Source organism: Limulus polyphemus, unplaced genomic scaffold, assembly GCF_000517525.1.
Source record: "Limulus polyphemus unplaced genomic scaffold, Limulus_polyphemus-2.1.2 Scaffold333, whole genome shotgun sequence".
In the NCBI taxonomy this organism is placed as follows: domain Eukaryota; kingdom Metazoa; phylum Arthropoda; class Merostomata; order Xiphosura; family Limulidae; genus Limulus; species Limulus polyphemus.
The window spans coordinates 91,824-116,135 of record NW_013665943.1 but is presented as its reverse complement, the minus strand read 5'-3'; the positions used below and the strand labels follow the sequence as shown (position 1 = coordinate 116,135).

Below are 24,312 nucleotides of genomic sequence, written 5' to 3'. Positions count from 1 at the left end.
AAGTAAAGACTTGTGTCGTTAAAGTTTCGTCGGAACGAAGTTACGGAAAGTTAATTAACAAACGGAGACGTAACAATAGTAATAAGGTTGAACCTATTGGAGTTTCTGTTAGTGGTTATAAGGGGAGAAGGCTTTTAGTTGGAATTTGTTACAGACCACCAGATGAAGTTGATGGAATTAATGAGAAATTCCATGTTAAGATAAACAATTAAATTGTTAATGATGTTATACATATGGGGACTGTTATAGTCAAATTATGAGGGATGCAGTTTCTAAAAGTGTTCAGGATGGTTTTCTTCGTCGATTGTCTAAGGAATCTACTAGGCACATTGATATTTTAGACTTATTGTTAAATTCTAATAAAGAAATGGTTGATATGGTAGAGTCTGGGAACATCTGTGTGAAAGGGATGATTCCTCAATTAGATTTGATCTTTTGCTACTTATGGGGATAAGGAATAATGAGATTTTTGTTCAAATTTCAGAAAAAGTTAGATTTGGAAGATATGAGACAAAAATTATGTGCTGTAAATTGGAAAACTGAATTAGTAGGTAATACTGACCAAATGTAGAAAACTTTTAAAAATTATTAAGTTACCAAAATAAACATGTTCCATATAGTAAAACAAAAAAGGGTGACTGCAAGTAAAAACCAGATTAGTTCATAAAAGGGTATAAAGGATAAAAGTAAAGAAAACATTATAAATATAAAAAGTTAAAATTGACCACAATGCTACCCCCCTCCCCCCCACCAGTGGTTCAGTGATAAGTCTAAAGACTTATAACTCTAGAAACTGGGTTTCGATACCCATGGTGGACACAGTAGAGACAGCTCATTGTGTAGCTCTGTGCTTCGCAATAAACAAACAAATAAATTGACTGCAATGAGAGGAGATTTGGAGGATTATAGGAAATCAAGAGAGTAGGTCAAAATGAAATTAGGAAATCAAATAAACAAATGAATAAGGTTGATTGAAAATGTAGAATTTAATAGTAAGGATCCCACCAAATATATTAAAGTAAACAAAATGATACGATGGAAGAGATAATGCAGGAATACCAATATCTGATGATTATGGGATGGCAGATATATTAAATTTTATATTAAATATTGGGCGTTTTTCGTGCATTAGTGGCGTCAACACGTTAGTCTGGCAGTATGCAGAGTTTGTTACCATTTTTCTGGGCTCCTTCTGGATGTTTAACTTAACTTATAGCCGCAATCTACAACCACCATAAATCCTTTGTAACGACATTTCTTGCATAATTTTGGAACTGTTGTATCACCAGTAACAATTATAAATTGCCCAGATATTTACAGACATGTTCACACATATTCTACTTCCAATGTGATGACAAACCTCTACTTGTCACATATCAGATACCGCTTGTACAGTTTTTAACATTTGGTCTTCCATTCAGCTATGTTGCTTGAGGAGAAACTTATGAACGGGGCTCTTGTGACACTTCTGTATAGTTAAATTTATTATTGTTGTTTTGTTTTTGTTAGTGCAAATCTACACAATGGGCTATCTGCTTTCTGTCCTGATTTTAACTTTGTAGGTTAGTAAACTTACCGCTGGTTCACTTGTGGGAACATAAATCTATATAAGTTGTCTTGTTTGCAGTTCCAAGAGAGATCCGTACCTTAGCTGCAACGGTGAACATAAAATGCAAAAGTATTCACCTCCTACCGATAATGTCACATTTTGATGAAATTCAGATAATGTAAACATTTTTTTTAATTAACTTGTTGTTATTCAAAACTCTAATGATCAAACTTAACACTATTATGTGTGAAGGAAGTTGAATGTCAGCAAAACCTACAAAGAAAAAATATAAATTTATATTTGCTGATTGCATATGCATTCAAACCCTAAGTCTGTACCTGGTGGAAGCACATTTAGTAGCAATTACTGCTGTGAGTCTATTTGGATAGGTCGCTACCATTTTTGCACAATGGGACCTTGTACTTTTTGCCCATTCTTCCTGGCAAAATTGTTCTAATTCTGATAAGTTCGTTGAGGATCGTTGATGAGCTGCAATCTTCAAGTTTCGCCATAAATTTTTCATTGGATTCAAATCACAACTTTGACTGAGACACTCCAAAATATTCAGTTCTTTTTTTTTTTAAACCACCCCAGTGTGGCTTTGAACTTGCACCAAACATAACGCTTTGGATTTAGATCAAAAAGCTCAATTTAGTCTCGTGTGACCACAAAAACCTTCTGTCACATGTTTTGTCGCAAACTCCATACGAGATTTAAGATGATTATTTTTCAGTAATGACTTCTTTCTTGTCACTTGTCCATACAGGCCAGCTTTGTGTAATGAACCGAGATATTGTCGCTATATGAACATTGACTCCAATCTCAGACATGGAACTTTGCAAGTCTTTCAAAATCACTGTTGGCTTCACAGTGGCATTCCTAATCAGTTTCCTGCTTGGCTGTTTGCTTAGTTTGGAAGGGCGGCCTTATCTGGGTAGTGACTGGATGATATGAAGTACATTCCCATTCTAAATGATGGACTTCACTGTACTCAAAGGGATAATCAGCGACTTTGAAATCTTCTTGTAACCTTCTCCTGACCTATGATTCTCTATCATTTTATCCCTGACTTGTTTGGAAAGATCTTTGATCTTCATGGTTGGTTTGTCGTATCACAATGTGAGTTGTGGCTTGAACAGATGAAGTTATTCGGAACTCAAGTAAAACCACCTTGATTACACACAGACAGAGACCATTTAATTAATTTTGTGTCCTTTCAAATTAATTTTTTGTACATGAAATGATTTAGGGTGGCCGTAGCAAAGGGGTTGAACACTTATACAATTGAGAATATTCTAATTTTCTTTGAAAATCTAACTTATTTACTTAATATCATCGTTTTTCAGCTTTCTCAGTTTGGAGTACACTGTGTAGATTCTAAATATAAAATTCGATTTGAAAGTTTCATGTTTGCCAGCTCAGATGGCAACAAAATTTGGAAACTTTGCAAGGGGGAATAATTTTGTAAGGCACTGTATGTTTAACTTTCTTCTATGACTGTTTTTGGTAGTTGACTAGTAGCCAGTCATTAACTAAAAGCACGCTTTACAGATTCGGGAAAGATATTTAATATGCAAGTTATGACCAGAGATCGTGAACATGCTTCTGTCAATTTACTTCGTCTTCGGGAATTATTATTTCTGATTTATAATCCTCCAGCCATTTCATTCAAAGATAGGTTCTGAAAGAGAATACTCTTTATATAGAATATAATGTATGTAGAATATTTTATTAATTGAAAACAATAAAAACGAAGTACTACTGTGATATCCCGTTAATAAGGTATTTTTTACTTGGTTGTGTTGGACGTACAACTAGCGCTTAAACAAGTTAAATCCTGTTTACAACTTATATATATTTTTAGAAAGACTTCAAACGCTATTGAATTAAAATTATTGAGAGCTAGAGTCTTAAACCTTGCTCATTATTTAGTGATAGTAAATTATACTCTGAAATTATGATGTTAAGGAGTCCTTTAAAACAAATAATGAAATAAAAAACTAATTAAATTTAGGTTTGTTTAAAGTTAAGCACAAGCTACACAATGAGCTATCTGTGGTCTGTCCATCACGGATATCCAAACCCGGATTCTAGCGTTGTAAGCCCGCAGACATACCGCTGTGTCACTGGGGGACAGTAAATTAAGCTAAACTAAATTAGCCTTCGCCTTGACTGACAGAGTACGTATCGTATGTCAAACCTTTTTTCGGACGTTATTATCAAAATTTGAAACTAGGATGGGAATTTATACATATAAAATAGTAAAATGTATAAAGAATGAAGGAAAGAGATTGAAACTAACCCCAAAGCCTCCTCTACTTAAAACTTATAGCAAAAAATTAAAGAATATTATATACTATTATAAATCTCTACAGAAGTTTCTAAATAATGAAATAGAATATAAAGTAGACTGAACAAACATTTCAGTTCGCTTTTAATACTGTGGTTGTAAGGAACTAACAAAAATTAGTTTGTTTTTCATTCGTTGTTATGCACAAAGCTGCACGATAGGCTATTTGTGCTCTGCCTACCATGAGTATCGAAACTAGACTTTTAGCCTGATAAGCTGTCAAATTTACCGCTGAGTCACTGGAGAGGGGCAGTTATTTAAAGTATTGTTTGTTGTTAAGCGCCAAGCTACACAATGGGATATCTGTGTTGTGCCCACGGAGACACGATTTAAAGAAACTAAAGGATCCAAAAATAACAGAGAAGCTTTTTTTGACAGAAAACTAGTTAATAATATCATTAAAATATATCTGTCTTGCAGACAGCTTTTCTTATCCAATTCTAGAGCATGGCCTGAGCAGTTACCCACTCTCGACCTCGTGGCGGCATGGCACTGCCTCTACTTGAGACTTCTGAATTCTGACTTTTGCTGTTGTTGTTGTTTTTCCAACGTACTGGAGCTCAACTTCACAAGAGATGTACTAAATACCACGATCATTGTTTGTTAAAGTATAAACACATTTTAAGGTTTTTATTTCAATACTTAGGATGGAGTAGTATGCCAAGTAATTAACTTATAATTTAAACTCTAAAATAATTTGGAGTTTATCATAAGTATGAAATACGTAGAAAACTATTATCTGGTTAAGCACAAAACTACACAATAGGCTATCTTTGTCCATCACGCGTATCGAAACCCAATTTTTAGCGTTACCATTGAACCACTGGGAGGCAGATTTTATTTATGAAACGAAATAGATGTTTTATGATGTTTAAAGTTAATGTTTTAGTGAATTTCGCTGGATTCTTCAAGGTGCACAGAATTATGTCGAACTATAGAATATATATTGAAGTAAAAAAAAACAACCTTTGTAATTTTCGACGATATGTTTTTCGAAGTTTTTCCATTTTTCAAATAATCCTTTAAAGTTGTTCTTTGTTCGACTTTATTCAAAAACAACTTTAACTATGAGTCTCCTTATATATATTTGTTTAGTTTTCTGGTTTGGATAACGAGTCACTTTATTTAGAAAGAAGTTCGATTAGATTCAGAAAACATGAGCCAAGTTAATATACTTATACACAATTTGCTATAGTATTCATGGTTTGGTAATTGCCGTTATTTAATAGGTTCGAAAAAGAACGCTAACTTAAACTCAATATAAATTAGACTTTTATGTTATCACAACCTAACTTGACAGTCCAGAATAACCTAATGTTTGTAGCTGCAAGCTTTAAAAGTTGTTTAATAGTTAAAGATGCCAACATTCACGGGCAAATGCAACATGTATCTACCACGTAATCCCAACATGGCTAATTCTGACACTAGAGAAATCGTGGAAAAATATAAAAAAATTAAAACTGTTTATATCCCTGCTTGGAACCTGCAAAATATATTTTTTTACACAAATTACCTGTAAATTCGTCGAAACAAAGCTAAGTAATTGACCAATACCCCTAAAATCATGGGTTTATTTAACCTTTTGACCCCCCCCCCCCTAAAATAATCACAAATTGACATATCCCACATTTTTGTATCTATATTATTGGACCTTTTGAAAATATATTTGTACCAAATCTCATGTAAATTGGCCGAAATACGGCGAAGTAACTGCAAAAAAACAACAACCTAAGATTATGCTTTTGGGGCATCTTGACCTCTCTATAATCAAAAAAAAAAAGATCAAGTCCACCATTTTTGTTTATCGATGTGTGAGAGCCGTAAAAAAAAATTTTGTACCAAATTCCATGTAGGTTCGTCAAAATACAGCCGAGTAATTGAACAAACCCCCAAAATGATGTTTTTTGTTAGCTCTGCTCCCTCACCCCCAAAAAACACTCAGAATGGTCAAGTCCTATCTTTTAGTATGTGAATGTGTTGGGCACATGGAAATGTATATCTGTGCCAATTTTTATCTTGATTGCTGTAAATATGATCGCATAAGAGCCCAAAATACACATTTTTTGGGTTGCTTCACCTTTAGTCCCACAGAATCCTTAAAAATGATTAAATAGAAAAAATTAAAAAGGTGTCTGGGAATATTGGATCAACGTGTAACCCTAATAAGTTTCAAATTAATCCGCCGGGAAAAGGAGAAATGCCGGCTGAATGAAAAGTGTTTGTAAGAAGAAGAAACAATAGAAATACAGTATACCACTCTGCTGAGGCATAATTATGATTTTAAACATGTTGATTAACATAATACACTGAAATAATGATCCGTTCATGGCACTTATTTATTTCAAATTTGATATGACTTGTGATTCTGATATATAAGATGTAATATAAAACATGTAATCCAAATAATATATGTTACTTTTATGGAACATGCTCTAAACTCTCGACTAAGTAGCGCTTATAATGACTTATAAGGCAATCATAATATGATTAATAAATAATTATTGTCACTACCGAAGAATATTATAAAATAAGTTATAGTCTCAGCCACCATAGTGCTGCATTATTAAATGTTGACGAAACTGTTTCGAAAAAAGTATATTTGTTGAATTTCGCGCAAAGCTACCTGAGGGCTATTTGTGCTAATTGCTAGATTAACTGTGATTTTAATTGTTATTCTATATATTTGTCGAAGTCATGTTCACTGAATGTTATTTTATAAGACTGCATAAAATGATGCCAATTTTCATGTGCTCTTAAGTCTTTAAGATTAATGTCCAAGAGGAAGTCTGCTAATAAAAAGAAAATAGTACGGTATACATATTACACGATTTACTTTTAAATACACACGTAGAAATATTTTTAATAGTACTCCAATCTATGTACTTAATAGCCTAGGTTAGCAGGTTATCTTCACTATCTGCTTCATGTAAGTACAGGATGTTGCCTACATTTGCCTGACTTTATCGAGGAAACATTATTAAATAAACTGTGCAGTTTATTGAAAAGCACAGTTCAATGTGTTACTATAATGTTTTACTTGCTAATGGAACAAAACAAAATTGACTGTATGTTTTGAGGTCCAATTTCAACATACATTTCATAACTTGTACATTTTATATTGATATTTTGTAATATTGGTATTCCCCTATATCGTACAAAACGCTCTAAATGCTTGATATCATGAAATCAGCGGAAATCATTACAGTAGAGAATTAGGATATTTCAATTCCTTTTTTTTTCGAACTTATAAAATAAAACACAGAATAGTTTCACATCAATGCATGTTTGGCACATAAATTAATCTCTGCAAACATAAACTTGTTTGTTATATATTGACAACAATAAACTGACTATTGAATAAAGGCTCTGACTTCAATTGAGTCATCATTTGGTGAACTCGGTTATAAAACATTACAGCTAGAAAGAAGTATTATATTAAAAGTTAGCTAAATAATAGCCTATTTCACCACAAATAAATTTGTAATAATAATAATAACTATAAAAAATAAACAAACAAACAAACTATTTATAGTTTCTATAAGGCAAAGTTACTAGAGTTTCTCTTAACTTAATTCTGAAGGAAGGGGTTATGAATCCCATGGTATAACATACTATTGGACCACTGTTGTTTTTCCTGGCATTTATTGACGAGGCAACCAACAATTTCCAAGCTCAACAGATAACTGTGCGAGGGCTACAGTTTGGATGCTGGAACCTTTTCTGGTTATGCTGGAATTGCTAGAGAATCCATCCTTTCTTCCACCATTTCTTCTGACTTAGCTGGAACTACTAGCTCCATTGTCCATAGGTTAATGTCTGGATCATCAACTTGTTTACCTTATGGTCTTGATGTACCTACCATATTATTAACCGGCAAATATAACATGATATAAAATGGCCGTATAATCCTCTCCTGCAGCATTCGGATTACCTCTGCAATTGCCAGGTCTCTTATCACTCATGGAAGCTTCTGTGGTAGCTGTTTATTGGAACATTCATACAAACACACACATTTATTTTAGACCATATAATATTAACTTGCATCCAACTCTGTCAACCTCTTTAATATATATATCTTTAATAGCTATACAGTACTGGATTACAGTCATGCCACAAAAACATCCATCTGGTCCAAAATAATATTGAATAAGTCTGCTACCAGCTTTAATAACCCTTTTAATTATATTGCATCTATGCCACTCTGACAACTTTCAACAAACGACTTCAGATTACCAGGGTGACTAGTGAAATCGTGTAGCTATAGAGTAGTTGTGGGGACAAAACATTTTCTCTATACATTATGTTTGGAGCTGACTATATAGACTGTTCCCATTACTGAACATTAAGGGCACTATGGTAGCCCATTCTGATATTTTCCTTGTCAGTCCATCCACCTCAAAAGCTAGGCCAGACAGGTTTATGTGCCATTCTGGATTAAGGCCTCTTCAAACCCAGATCCTGTTAATTTAAAGCAGATTGGACTATAACTGCAATTGCCTGTCTTTATTCCCCTTGCTACTGGTATTCGCTGACATAACTTGTCCTCTACATAAATTATTTGAGAAGCTAAATAAGTTTTGTTTGACTTCTGATTTTGAACATGTATTCAACAAACTAGAGGTGGAATTAACTACTACTCCTGTACTGGCATACCCAACACTGAAAAGTCCACTCATGTTAGATTCAGATTCCAGTGAATTTACACTGGGAGAGGTTCTGTCAAAAATACAACACAGAAAGGTTTGGCCATTTGTTTGTTTTTGGAATTTTGCGCAAAGCTATTTGAAGGTTGTCTGCAATAGCTGTCCCTAAGTTAGAAGTGATAGACTCAAGGTAATTCAGCTAGTCAATACTACCCACTATTTCCCTAGCTGAAAGAGTGAGCTCGTTCATTCACGATATTTAATGATGAGCTCTAATAACTTTAAGAATACAACTTTAACATCTTAAGTTGCCCTGGATGGAACGATGGAAGTGCTAATATACTATTCTAAAGACCATGTAACAATCCTACTCACTTGTGCTCAGCTCATTAGACCTAGCTCGTACTGAAAAATATATGATTACTATAATTCCCAATTTACTTTGTATATCTCCACAACATTTGGAAGGCTTTTAGTAAATATTAGAATTCTTTTGTACACAAAACAACAACAACAAATTCTTTAATTAAGTTGTTATGTTAAAGATTTGTCCGTGAATATATGTAGTAAGAATGAATACTTTTTCTTTCATTTTACAGTTTCAAATTTTATTTGCATGACATCTAAAATCTCATAATTGAGAATCACTCGTTTTTTAAAGTAAAACTTTATATTTTATCTTTTATTTTCTCTACCCTAACTGTATATGGACTTGGTCAATTTGACCAACCTTGTAACCACCACAAAAATATGAAATCAATCTACATTACCCATTTTTTTCATTCGACAACGATTGAAGAATATAACAGAAAAATACAATTGTTTATCAAGACACACGGTAGTGTGTTGTGCAGCCAATACAACCTGCAGGATATTATTCATTGCTAACTTTGAAGCACAAATTTGCAAAATATTATGCAATTCTCCTAATTAAAGAGCGTTTAGCGTCGCATGATATTTGTTCAAGCAATTAGCGTAAAATAATTATGTTTTATACGGCTCTACCGAATGCATGCGGGTGATGACAAGAAACTGTAAATCTAGTTTCCATGGCGTTACTGTAAAGGAAGTCATTAACACTGTTTTCAAGAGGAAAACTACCGCCATATATTTTAAAGAATCTGGTTGGTTCTGTAAAGTTTAGGTCTGTTCCGAATAATAGGGTTGCGATTCTAAAGCTAATGTTGGTTACAGTCGAGTATCACTGTCTTACTTGCTGTGGTTTGTTGGTACGTGTTGACAAAAAGTCATGATATCTAATCAAAAACATCTTAGGTGTGAAAAAAAGGTGCGGCAAAAACAAGGATTGAGCGTATGACTTAAAGGAATCAAATCAAAATTGGAGGCCAAAACTGGTAATTACACTTATAAGTTATAGCATTGATAAGCCTTTTAGAGTAAATATTTATTAATTAGTTAGCTAGGCCGCGTATTTTGTTTTACTCACCATCATGCCCCAATTTTGATTTCATTCCTATAAGTCGCTTGCTCAATCCTTTTATTGGCTGTACTTTTTCTTTCACATCTAAGGTGTTTTTGATTATATTGATTCTACCCTAATCGTTCGTGCCACCAAGAGATCATTTGCATTCCTGGAGGTGCATCTCACACTTTGTGGAACGCTGACTTATGAGATGAATTTTATAATGCCTGTATAGATTTAGAAATAACCGATAATGTCTCCCAGCAAATTCTACTAGTGATTTAAAATCCACTTAGTCTGCTTTTTGTTTATAATGACATTACTGCAACATTCTCTCAATAACGCTTGTTTAATGCCCCATTTGAAAAGAAAGTTTTAACAAAACCTAAAAGTTAACATTCAAGTTTTAGTTCCTTAGTTGGAACAACCACGTTACTTGAAGAAATTGTTGTTTATCATTCTGTATTTTCTTTTTAACATAAACACCAATTAACATTTTCCATCGCGTATAAGTCCTATCTTTGAATTATGTAAAAGAAGCATTTAAAAAATCAGATATACACGTATATGTGTACGTACATATAAGTTATACGTAGATTTAAAAGAAACTCGTATAAGCAGCTTCACCATAGACTTTTTTTGTTTTCAAACCTGGATTATTTCAATAATTGCTTAATATTCATGCATATATATGTTTAAAAATATTTGATCTCATGAACACCATCGTAACCACAGCTAATATTCTACCGAGATTAAGCTCGGGTTTGAAGCTATAACTTCCAATTATATTTATATGTGAGTGTGTGAGTGAATTTAAGAAAGCCAATAAACAACCGAGGATTCGATTTCTGTGTCCTTATTACAAGTCACGGCCATACTCATGAATATTTCAAGTTATGAGAAGACCGAGGATTCGACTTCTGTGTCCTCATTACTAGTTACGGCCATACTTATGAATATTTCAAGTTATGGGTACTAAGCAGAAAAACGATTTTATGGTGGGTGTTTGTTGCAATACAACGTGATCTACTGCATTAGTTTGAAAGTGTGCTTGTGTTTTTATTACGCAGCGCAGTGGTTTTTACATATACCAACTGCGAGATATTTCTTCAACAGGTTAAAACAGCAGTGCTACTTTCTATAATAATTAGTCATAATTATAACATAATCGAATTAAAGGCCAGTGTTTTGTTTCGATACATAATCAATACAAAACTATTCAAAAATGATTAATTTCAAATAAAACATTTTACATTATATTACAAGAACACATTTATTTTCGTAAGGGTATAATGAAAAACTGCGGGTGATTATATAAATAAATTTTTAGTTCAAAAACATAAGGGAAAACGAATATAAACCGAACTATTATATTTAAAATCAGATTCCTTTTACATATTTTTGGTGATAATACACAATCTGATTTTAAATATAATAGTTCGGCCTTTTACATATTTGTGTATCATCACCAACCGAACTATTATATTTAAAATCAGATTCCTTTTACATAGTTGTGTATTATTACCACTTTTTCAAAACGTCATCAAAGCTCTTCCTTTTAATTAAGGATGCCGATTTGGAACTAAACACATTAATCTACTGTAGAAATTCGATATATGAACCAACGTAAAACTTGAGAATCTCAAGATCAGTTAACGAGTGATGATAAGCCTATGATAAAGCAGTGTTGTATAAATTAATAAATTTATTACAAATCAAACAAAATGTATTGTAATGATGTTGTAACTATATTATATTGTACTGAAATAAAACATAACGCAATAAATGTACACTTCAAAATAGATACCAAGTTCATTTTGTTAAAGGCCAAAAGGGTATACGTGCAAACATTTTGGTCACTACATCTTTAGTAAAATAAGTTTGGTATTGGAGGAGCCGTATGTCCTCGTTTTAAATTATGCCTACACAAATTCACCACATGCATTCAAACAGTGGAACATATTCCTAGAGCGTCTCGGTCCAATAACTAGGAATTCATGTTTAATATTGGTAGTAATTTTGTTTTTCGTGATTTCAAGGCCAAGCGTAGTACACCACACCTACAGCTGATAACGAAACACAGACACTGTCAGGTTGTGTAAATATATGGGTCGGATTCTTTACAGTAGAATTCAACAATAAACGGACATCACACAATTTACATGTTTCAAAATACTATATATTCAAAACAAGTCGAACGTATATATATATAAATGTTCGTTATACAGTTAAACACCACAATTGTATCCAGAGCTTAAAATAACTGGATTTTACGTCAAAAGTCCACACAGGCTGGTTCAGTTACTTTAGAACCCAAATGACAAACGAAGTATTCTTCTCTACTCCGTTATTACAATAAAATCTGCGATTATTACACTTTAAAAGTCGCCACTATACACTCTATACACAGTCTAGATCTACTTGACTATATCTCTCACTAACTTTGTCTTACTTTCACTAACTTATATATATATATATATATATTGCCCGACTTAAAATGAATAGTCGTAAATATCTAATAGAAATGGAACTTTCAACGAGGCAACGTTTTCCGTTTTTACTGCCAATTCTTCTATCTATCTACGATTATAACAATAAAACACAAAAGAAGTATAAAATATATTTGAATACAATATATATTTGTATTTTATAAAATCATTCCAAATTGCACCAGTTAAAATTTTTATCATAAACTGGGACAACAGACGACCTTATTTTATTCGGGTGACCCAGGGTATCAATGAGAGCAATATATTGCAAACTCATGGTAATCAAAGAAAAATTATTTCAATAATGAATGGGCTCTTCTTGGTGATATTTTATAAAAAAAAACTATCAAATTTTACGAAAACTTGAGTAAGTCTATTTTATGTTATAACACTGCTAGAATTTGTTCTGGCACCTTAATATTTCACATATGTAAAATTACCAATAACGTGATTATTTTAATGTCTTCGTATTGTTCTTTTAGCAAGACGCACCTACATGCTACGAGCACGTAACAGATTAAGAGACTCCCACCCCAGTGGCATGTCTGCTGACTTACACTGCTAGAAACCGGGTTTCGATACCCGTGGTAGGCAGAGTACATTGTGTAGCTTTGTGCTTAGTGACAAAGAAACAAATTAAGAATGTCGATAATTAAACTTTATTGTCATATTTACCTGCTCTTTGATTCAATATACATGTTGCTTGATCGTGGAAGTCGTCTGTGAAAGATTAATAGCATTACAGTAGATAATCGTGCGTATATACGTGTGTGTAAAATTAATACTTGTCCATTTCGAGGGTAACTATGTGCCGTAACTTTATAGAATGAACTACCTCTAAAATAAAAAACATCATGCAATCAACTTTTGTCGATATCATCTGATCTTTACTTCATTACCATCATTCCAAAATACCATGTAAACTGCAAGTTTTGCGGCTTAGAAAATTAAAACGATATAAGAAACACAAGTATGAATTGTGACTCATGCAGCAGCCCTGGCTCTAGGACAGAAAGCTTAAATAGGCGATAATGTTGTGCAATGTATGGGCAGGTAGGAAATTAGGAAATAGATGACTTTTTGATAAAAAAAAAAAGATCGCTCCTTGCACAACCCTAAAACATTCGTTTTTCCAACAGTAGTCATAACTTGAAGTCCCTGTCTAGCATTTTTCTTTTACTATTTGCTTTGATGGAGGGATTCGGACTTGATGGAAAGAAGTTCCATCAATATTTTGTTTCTGAGTTCAGAAATAAACGAAATAGATATCCTTCTTATTATCATTGGCTGGATATTTTAAAGATATATTCATTTAAGGGACTGTTATAGTTTTTATAATTCGGTGGTGTGAACGTTCTTTAATATTCTAATTTATTCTGGACATAACTAGAGTCAGTATACGACACTCATTTCTGCATCTGATTTTTTTAATGTTTATATGTAACGCGAAAGAAACTAGTATAATAAAATAGACGACTCACCTAACTTGTCGCAAAAAACAACAGTTCGAGTCTTACTCTTTCAAGGCTGTCTGTGGTAAAAACTAACTCTGCTAGCGGTAAAGCATTAAACAACTGTCAGTTAATGTGACCATAAAATAATTTAAAGTAACCAGCGTAAGTACAACTACTGAGGCTGTAGGTTACTAAAAAATACACATTTTAAGTAACTAGTTACCAATAACAATTTACTTAGGCAATTTAATTGTTATTTAATGACCATATATATAGAGAGATGGATAGGGAGATAGAGAGGTAGATAATTCTTTAAACAGATAAGTAGGATAAAAATTATCTTCCGTGTATCGTTCGTCCCTTCGGTGATTCACTGGCGACTCTAAGGTGGACACAACACAGATAACCCATTGTGTAGCTTTGTGTTTAATAATAAAAAAAATAACTATCAGTACACCTCATATTACACACACATAAATAATTATAGCTTGTCTATTTGATTTAACCGAAGAAGAGTTGTTTTAGAACTTAAGAGCAAGCTCTGTAACCAGGAACGTCGAGAGCCAGCACGGTCCCCGGGGCAAATTTCCTCGCCGGGCCCACTTTCTCTTTCTCTTTTTTAACATTTTCAAGAATTTATTAATAAAAAGATCCTAAATTAAGACAGCAACGAGCTCATAAACCAGACAAAATCATAGCAGCAGCCCTTTTTACCTCACAGTATAAGCGTAAAAACGTTAATAGAGCAACAACAAATATCTATTAAATCTTTAAAGTAACAAATACATATTAATTATTACTCAACTTATTAGTTCAGTCGTTCTTAATGTATCAAGCGTCTATATGTAAAGAAAAGCCAAAAACTATGGTTTTTATCATTAAATGAAGATATAGGCTAAAGATGCTTTGCGGGCTTTACGGCATAACCAGGTTTCATTCGCCCAGGTCGCTGGGCAGTTGCCCCCTTTGCCCCCCCAGTCGGCGAGCCTGTCTATAACAAGAAGAGCTACTAGTGAAAGAACTCGTGAAATTATTATGTCAACATAGTTAAGCAGTTTTGTAATAAGGGACCGATATCGCAGTAACATCGTTTGTTAAACAAGCTTTCTTTGTAATCATAAATACCATTTTAGATTACTCATGTAATAAAATGCCATTTTGGATAACCCATGTAATTAGCAACGAGTTATAATTTTCTGTCTGTTATATTAAGTTAAATTGACACAAAAATTATTATATGTATTAAATTTTTGTTGGTCAGATGGCGACAAATTTGATAAGAATCCTTAAATGACATTTATATAACAGTTAATTTAAAAACATAATCTGCATCTTTTTTGTGACATTTGTCTCTTTTTCTGTTCTTTTTCTTTCTCACTTAGTTGATCTGTAAAAAGGAACATCAGTCTTCACGTATTTATTTCACCCGATTTGTTATCTATATGCTTGTTATAACAATTGTTTATGAAATAAATACCATGTTAATATATATTTTTGTATATTTCAAGCTAGAAAACAATACTTGCCAGCGTACGCGGCTTAATCTCGAATGACCCACTTAATTAGAAGTTACAACACTTTTCGACCAGTTTACCGTGCAGCCGTCATTGCAACAATGATGTAACTATAAGCGCGTCAGTGAAAGTTTTGAGGGCGTGGTGGGATGTCCTCTTGCTTCATCATTTCACTTCTATTAATTCTTCCCGACTGGGGTCAAGTTATCTAGTGCAGTGGGGCAATGCGGGCATCATTGATCCTCACTGTCCACTGTGAGTTGTAACCCACATTTCGACCCGCAAGCCCACAGGGTTTAAATAGTGGGACCCAGTCAGTGGTATGTCGTCAGTTCCAGCCTGAACATAGGCCTTCCAACACAATTCAGCACGCACTGCCAGCACGTTACACTATTTAGTTGTTTTGTGCACGTGGTCATCATCAAACTAAAAATGATGCACCTAAGTAAGGTAGGCTGCTGCGTGTTATTACTCTGGGTCCTTCTCTCAATCATCATTTCACCAGCACAATCGGCAGGTAGGTAATGTAACTGTTGCCCATCTACTTTTTACAAGTTTACAAAATGATATTTAGTTTTTGATTATGTACTTAACATCCTCAATCAACCGTAATTAAGATGTGAATATTTGTATTTAACAACGTGTATTATAATAGATGCTTACATAATAAATTGTGCTATGTATTTGAAAATTTGTGTTATAGTTTGTTTAGGGTTGCGGCATACAACGCTTTTAATTTTCACACGAAATATACTGTAAAGTTCCCATGTAATGGAGGTAAACGCTATAATTTTTATGCTTGTTCATTTCCAAAATGGGTTAGTGGTAAGTTTACGGACTTATAATGCTAAAAGTTGAGGTTCGATTCCTCGAGGTCAACAAAAAACAGATATCCGATTTGTAATTTTACGCCTAAATAACAAAGTAAAAAACTCTCCATCACTCTAAACTTTGAAATGAAACTAATAATTTATATTTTAGAGGATATTAACTCCGTGTTCAACTCTTGCATGCTATATATAATATTTTGACATTAATGCGCTTCTTTGATCTGAATACACGTCACTGATGTTATTTAAAAAGCTTTTTGGCACATTATCAATAATTGGTTATTTATGTTAACTTTTAATGCATTTGAAAATTTTTAAATTAGGCGTAATAAATTGTCATGTAATAGATTGCTGTTTTTTATTTATGAATGTTTAGTTTCTATACAATTATTCAAATGCGCAATTGTAAGATTTCTTGCATTATTACAATGATTTGTTACACATTTCATATCTGTTCTGGTAGTTTAGTAGAGTAATTCTATTGACATGTTTCTTTAGGAAATGTAGATTATTTGAAACAAAAACAAAAAACACATTTAAATAAGCTTTGAATTAAATAGAGAATTTGTTTTTATGTAACTTGTTTTTCAGGTAATTTTCTCTTTAGAAGGAGATACATAATTTTCTACATTATATTAATATTAGCCATCCGGTGACTCAGTGGTACTTTGAGTGCTTATAAAACTAAAAATCTGGTTTAGATACCCGTAGTTAGCAGAATACAAATAGCCCATTGTGTAGCTTTGTGTGCAAAAATAAACAAACAAGCATTATTAATTTTTTGTGGTCTTTACATAAATTTTCTATCTAATTTAATACCATTATTTACAATTTTTATTGTCTATTTATTTATTTATTACGGTTTAATTCTTCTAATCTGCTTTTACAAATTATTTAATACACTTGCATATTATTTGTTTGTTTTTCCTTCATTTTACAAATCCATATATTTCCTTCCTGCTTTTTTTCTATTCAGTCCATTCATATTTTTTCTTTCTTGTCTTTTGCATCTCTTCACACTCCCATGTATATTCGATTTTCTCTTGTTTTTCTTACACCTTCTGCATTTCCGACATTATTGATTCCATGAATGCTTCCGTATCTTAATCTGATGCATAATTTACTACATTTTCTTTTTTCGTTCTCCCAAATAATGCATCCCTCCAATTTCTTCTTTATATATTTTTATAATGCTTACAATAAATAGATTATTTTACTGCACTTCAACTATTCTGGATATTTTGTTTTCTCTTTATCCTCGCTATACCTTCTACATTTTTCTACATAGCTATTATATCTATTTACTCTTAAATCATTTTTATTAATACCTGTACTTTAAACAACTTTCAGTTCCCTTCTCATCACCATCCTCTGTTTATTCTTCCTGTTATTTCCAACTCCCCTTATTATATCTTTAAACATTTTGGGCCATTTTTTTTCTTTATTTTTATTACTTCCGAAACATATCCCCAAATTCTTTTCATGCCTTTTATTCCGATATTCAATTTTAAGTGTCATATATAATTCAATCTATTTCTAAAATTCATTTCATCTAGTTTCTTTGCAAGATCTCTTATTTACCCTATTCCCATATTTCTTTCTACCCCATATATTACCTCTGATCCAACTAACAGAGAGCTGAATTGTCTGCTTAATGCCATTCATTCCACTTCTGTTTCTTTCACTCCAAGCTATATTTAAAGTTTGCTGTGCACTCTGCATATTACTGTCTTATCTGTTTCTTGTAAACCAGAATCCCAAATATATATATGTATAACCTCTATTAATTGATTCTTGTATTTCCATTTCTCATTTACCATAATCTTCAGTTTACTTAGATCCAATATTAACTTGCTTTTATCTATATAACTTATTGATTTGTCAATAATCTCTTTCAATCTTTCTTTAACATTTACCACTATAATTTTATCGTCTGTAAATTTTAAACATAAAATATAACTTTTTCAAATCACAGTAATTTCTCCACTTTTATTTTCATCCCACTTTCTTCCAGATCACTTATTTAAAAAAAAAAAAAAAACATAAAAAAATTCTCTCAATTAATTTTCTAAAAATAGTCTTATCTTGCGATAGCTTTGGAATACGAATATTAATTGCACACTAAAGGGTATAACATACGTACATACGTATTACTTTATAATATCTGACATTGAAATATTTTTCCCAGTACGAAAACAACAAACATAACTGTTTGCCAGGTATTTATAGTCATTATCTTTTCTACTATTCGCACAAGAAGTAGGAAAATATAACAAGTTTTTATTTTAAATTGCATTTTCATTTAAATTTGTTATATACTTTTAACTTATAATAATTGCCACTTTATTTTTCAAGCCGTCCATATCTCCTGTGGGAAACAAATGGTACGAAGTGGCCGAATTGTTGGGGGTGAAGATGCTCACGATGGAGAGTTCCCTTCTTTAGTATGTATATTTATAAATAGAAATAGGAAAATCAATAAATAAGGAACTCAATAACCTGAATGCTTTTACAAATTAGGCCTACCTTTTTTGTCCCTGAAAAAGGAAGATTTGCCTTCTGAAAGCATTCAGATAATCAGTTTCTTATTTATTGATTCGTCTAATATTTGATCGAAAGTGCTTTTTTATGTATTTAAATAGGAAAACTCACTTGATAACGTCACATGTCTTTATTTTCTTGGTAAAATGAATAAAAGAAATACACACATTTAAATTTGCTCATTTATCTGTTAATTTCAATCCAAGACATGGCATTGTTATTAAAATGTCCTAGAAATATGTGTTCTTCTCATGTACATAAACTAATGTAGAACATCCAACTTTTAAAACACATTTTCCCCGCAACTCTTTCAATTTCATTATATAAAGGAATTTAAGTAAAAACGGAACCGATTTCAATAGCGGGTGACATTATTCCAAGTCTCAGTAGGTTAAGAAAATTACTGGTAACTATGGAATCAGATCGAGAGGGGTGGATAATTATTCTGTAAGTACATTTTGTAACTCAAGGAACAAACTTACAGTTTTGATACTTTATGGGTAACAATTCATATCTGATATTATATTTGTGTGCTCGATTTTGAGCATTAATGTTGTGGAGCTTTTAAATTTAATTCGTAGTACTTTACGGCTTTTAAAGTATATCCTACAAATTCCAAGAAAAAAACGTTGAAAGTAGTAAGAAATTAATTTGACTGTAGATGTTGTGTATTTGTATTATTACAAAATAAGCATTGCTATTAATACTAGTTCATCAAACCAATAAGAAACGAGCTATTTATTATAGCTTGAAAATAGAATTATCTAATGATAACAACGATTTAAAACATGTGTTAGGAATGAATTCATAAATCCAGTAAACAAAAATACATAACTTTGTGTGTCTAGGTATCTATCAGACTGAGTGGACAACATTTCTGTGGAGGCACTATCCTTGCCAGCCGTTGGGTTTTAACGGCAGGTCATTGTGTCAGCAAGTAAGTATGACATTCTCTCATTAGAGACTTTAACTAATAAACAGCACGGTGCGAGTAAGTTATGTAGACGGAATTTATATGTTATTAAATCTTGGATTTTTAATTCTTCAGTGTATCGAATTACGACTTTATTTAAGAAAGACACTTGGAGTACCATTTGTCAGATTTGTTTTCATTAAAAATTCGTTATCTTAAATAGTGTAGTGTTATTTTACAGTCTTGAAGAGTTAAGTTGAAGTAATAATATCAAAAGGAAGTGTGATCTGGCCTACAGATTGTTGTTAATAAAGAAACACAGTGTAATATTTATTTTAAATTGCCTTATATACTTCCTCGTAAGTACAATTGTACCCTTTTTTTCACAAAATCTTTTGTAGGTATTCTGCTAGTCGTTTCGTAGTGCGAGTGGGAGAATATCGGCTGTCCCAAGACGAAGACCACCCAACGCAAGATATTCCTGTCAAACAAAAAATTATTCACCCCCGTTATTCTGAACCAAAACGATACTTTAACGACATTGCCTTATTAGAGCTAACAGAGGATATAAAGTTCAATGATTATGCTTGGCCAGCTTGTTTACCATTACCAGAGGAGTCCAGTTCATATAAAGACCAACAAGTGACTGTAACTGGCTGGGGTTGGCTGAATGAGCCTGACAAAGGTGAGTTCCGTAGGCTCACTTCTTATCTATTAATTGATTATGCTGACGGGGCTAATTTTTGTCCATAAAGACTGAGTTGTAATATTTACTTCAATAACAGTCTAAGTAAGCTGTATACACAGTATAAATTCTTAATTGCTGCTATGTATGTATATTTCGTACCATACACATACTTAGTTCATATAAACTTTAATTCTAAAATTTATACATGGGATACTTGGTAAAATGGATTTATAATGGACATGAGAATATTATCTTCGTCATATTTTAACAAGTTTCGTTAAATATTTAGTTTTTGTCTTGTGATCCAGTCTCTCTTCATCACTTCTTGTTTTTAAAGTTACTATTTTAACCCCACAACAAAGACTTTGTCGACGAAATTATTTATTTGCCCAATAGTTTTATTTTTTGTTTGCATTTTTAAAACCTATTCCAGATTTGAACAATTTAGGCATCTAAGCTAAAACTCTCAAAAATATGAAAATAATACACTATTTAATTCGACCCGAAAACAGCGTTTTGACCAGATTTATTTCATTTTTCAAAAGAACACAGGCAGCGAAAACCACAAATATAAAGTGAAGTTATTCCTAGGAATTAACTTAGGTTAATGTGTACAATGCAGTTATACACTATTTTTGTCACTGAAACTGTAAGGGATCTTTATTTTTCGTGTAGAAAACAGATTTACTTGTGCCTGAATTGAAAAGTAACAGAATATTTAGATATTTGAATAAGATCAAGTTAAGTATTTATTATTGAACTTGTAAATTGTCTCATTTCATATTGTGCCAATGAACTGATGGTTAGTCAAAGTAACCCTTTCACAAAACACTGAGTTTAATTTAAGTGACGAAAGTTTACAAGTATGACGGTATATTCTTAGTTCTGTTTAGACAAATAAAACGCATTTAGAACATCCATGAATTTGTAACCTGTAAAAATTTAAATAGTGAGAATTAAATAAGTCGAAATAAAAGAAAAACTAAAAGTTTGATTACGAAAAACGCGGAAACAAAGTAGAACTTACACAAAGAAAACATAAAAATCATGCCCCCCGTGGTGGGCAGAGCACAGATAGCCCATTGTGTAGCTTTGTGCTTAATTACAAACAAACATAAAAATCAGATAATTCAAAGGCTTCTGTAAAACAAGAAACATCACAAACACTGAGTAACAAGAAAATCAATTAAAAGAATAAAATCAAAACCCATAATTTATATGTATGTAAGTACACATGGAAACATAAAGGTAACACAGAAAACACGATTTATCTCTTGCTTGCACACACACATGCACTTTATCTTCTGGGATAGCTAGTTAACTTCTTTTGCTCAGTGTAATCATTATATCGTTTAAAAAACCAGTGGTCAATCAGGAGTATTACAAGTCCAAAGGCAACAAAAATATCTATATATCTATTTGTTTATGAAATCTCACTCAAAGCTACAAAAGCCGTTTCTTTAAACACTGTTTCAACTTATAATTAACATTGTTTTGTTGAACAAGACTATCCGCAGTTCTTCCGAATAAGAATTTCAATTTAACTTGTTTCATCATCCCTTCCGGAAATTATTTAGTTCTTACTTTCTAAATTCAGGCCACTCAGTGGTCACGAACCTCTGACATCACAGGCAGTCTTAAGTTAGACTTTAAAGGTTCGTTCGCTGTGTCCGACTAAATTTTTTATAACACATTACTGTATTACACAACGTATAAATCATTAAATATTACAAAGATTAAACATACATATCTCAAAATTACGGGATAAATATAGCAGTTACATATACAAAATTTGTAAACTCTCAATTTGTAAACTGAACTAAATTTTCATTAAAAGATGCTGAAATAACACATTTAATACATATTTAGCCAAAGAAAATAGAATGTACTGGAACACCATAATTCCAAGAGCATTTCAATAAAGTACTGTTGCGAACACACACAATTAATATATGAAAACACATTATATATATATATATATATATTTTAAATCTTAAAAGATTATTTTTCATTGTAATTAAAATATTTTTCTCATGTAATTGCCTACATTCTCAGTACTTGAAAATAGTCATAAATATATAAATGTTTTTAAATAAAAGTACGATAAATAGATGACTATGATTTCTATATTGACAAAGTGGATCAATAGACTGACTTCTATATATATAAAGTGGATCAATAGACTGACTTCTATATTGATAAAGTAGATCAATAGAAGGACTTATATATTAATAAAGTAGATCAATAGACTGACTTCTATATTTATAAAGTGGATCAATAGACTGACTTCTATATTTATAAAGTGGATCAATAGAAGGACTTATATATTAATAAAGTAGATCAATAGACTGACTTCTATATTTATAAAGTGGATCAATAGAAATACTTTTATATATATAAAGTGGATCAATAGAAATATTTTTATATATATAAAGTGGATCAATAGACTGACTTCTATATTGATAAAGTAGATCAATAGAAGGACTTATATATTAATAAAGTAGATCAATAAAAGGACTTATATATTAATAAAGTAGATCAATAAAAGGACTTATATATTAATAAAGTAGATCAATAGACATTTAATACATATTTAGCCAAAGAAAATGGAATGTACTGGAACACCATAATTCCAAGAGCATTTCAATAGATTGACTTCTATATTTATAAAGTGGATCAATAGATTGACTTATATATTTATAAAGTGGATCAATAGATTGACTTATATATATATTAATAAAGTAGATCAATAGAAATACTTCTATATATATAAAGTGGGTCCATAGATTGATTTATATATATTAATAAAGTAGATCAATAGAGATATTTCTATATATATAAAGTGGATCAATAGACTGACTTCTATATTTATAAAGTAGATCAATAGACTGACTTCTATATTTATAAAGTGGATCAATAGACTGACTTCTATATTTATAAAGTGGATCAATAGACTGACTTCTATATATATATAAAGTGGATCAATAGACTGACTTCTATATTTATAAAGTGGATCAATAGACTGACTTCTATATTTATTGACTTCTATATTTATAAAGTGGATCAATAGACTGACTTCTATATTTATAAAGTGGATCTATAGACTGACTTCTATATTTATAAAGTGGATCAATAGACTGACTTCTATGCTGATAAAGTGGATTAGTATAAGGACTTCTATGCTGATAAAGTGGATTTGTAGAGGGACTTCTGCTAATCAAAGCATTCTAGTAGATAAATAAGAAATTTTCAGTAATTATGTATTAATGTCATTTAAAATTGTAGCAGATAAGATGAGTGACAAGGGCAAGAGACAAGAGCTCTTCTTCATACTCAGTGTCCTTTCCCAATGGGTCTACGGACTTAAAATACCAAAATCCGGTATTAAATTCCTTTCAGTTGGCAGAGGCAGCTAGTTATATAATTAGTGGGCTAGAAACAACAACGACAATCATGAACAACGGGATACTTCTTTTGAGCTGAAACTCTAATATTTGGTTTATTTTATTTACTTCTCTTGAGTTTAAAGTTGGTTGTTGTGTTGGATAAAAAATGTATTTACATTATTCGAGAAGTGTAACTTTGGATGTGATATATAAGTAAACATAAGTTAGAGCAAATCGATACAACTACGTTTTTGAACTAGGGGGAAAACGTGCAGATACACTACAAAAGGTTCATGTGCCGGTAATAGACTACAAAGAGTGCCAAAATATGTATCATACAGCAGGAAAGATGGTGATTTTTCAAAGCGGACAAATGTGTGCTGGTTATAAAGAAGGAAAAAAAGATTCTTGTCAGGTTAGTTCAGTGAGCTGAAAATCCCATCAGATTTTCCAGTTTATTATTACAGTGTGAATGATATAGTATTTTTGGGATATCAGTTTTTGTGGATAATTGAATCATCTGTGTTTTAAC

At 32.0% G+C, this 24,312-nt stretch overlaps 1 protein-coding gene across 1 annotated transcript in view; it reads left to right on the top strand.

Annotated features, from left to right (window-relative positions):
* The first annotated feature begins 256 nt into the window (after positions 1–256).
* Positions 257–24,312, top strand: part of LOC106457449 (serine protease 33-like) — a 31,730-nt gene continuing 7,674 nt past the window's right edge. Inside the window, exons 1-6 of the mRNA XM_013916871.1 lie at positions 257–379; positions 485–551; positions 18,608–18,696; positions 19,642–19,730; positions 20,108–20,391; positions 24,041–24,195. Coding sequence (XP_013772325.1) covers positions 257–379; positions 485–551; positions 18,608–18,696; positions 19,642–19,730; positions 20,108–20,391; positions 24,041–24,195 — 807 coding nt within the window. The remainder of the gene's footprint in view (positions 380–484; positions 552–18,607; positions 18,697–19,641; positions 19,731–20,107; positions 20,392–24,040; positions 24,196–24,312) is intronic.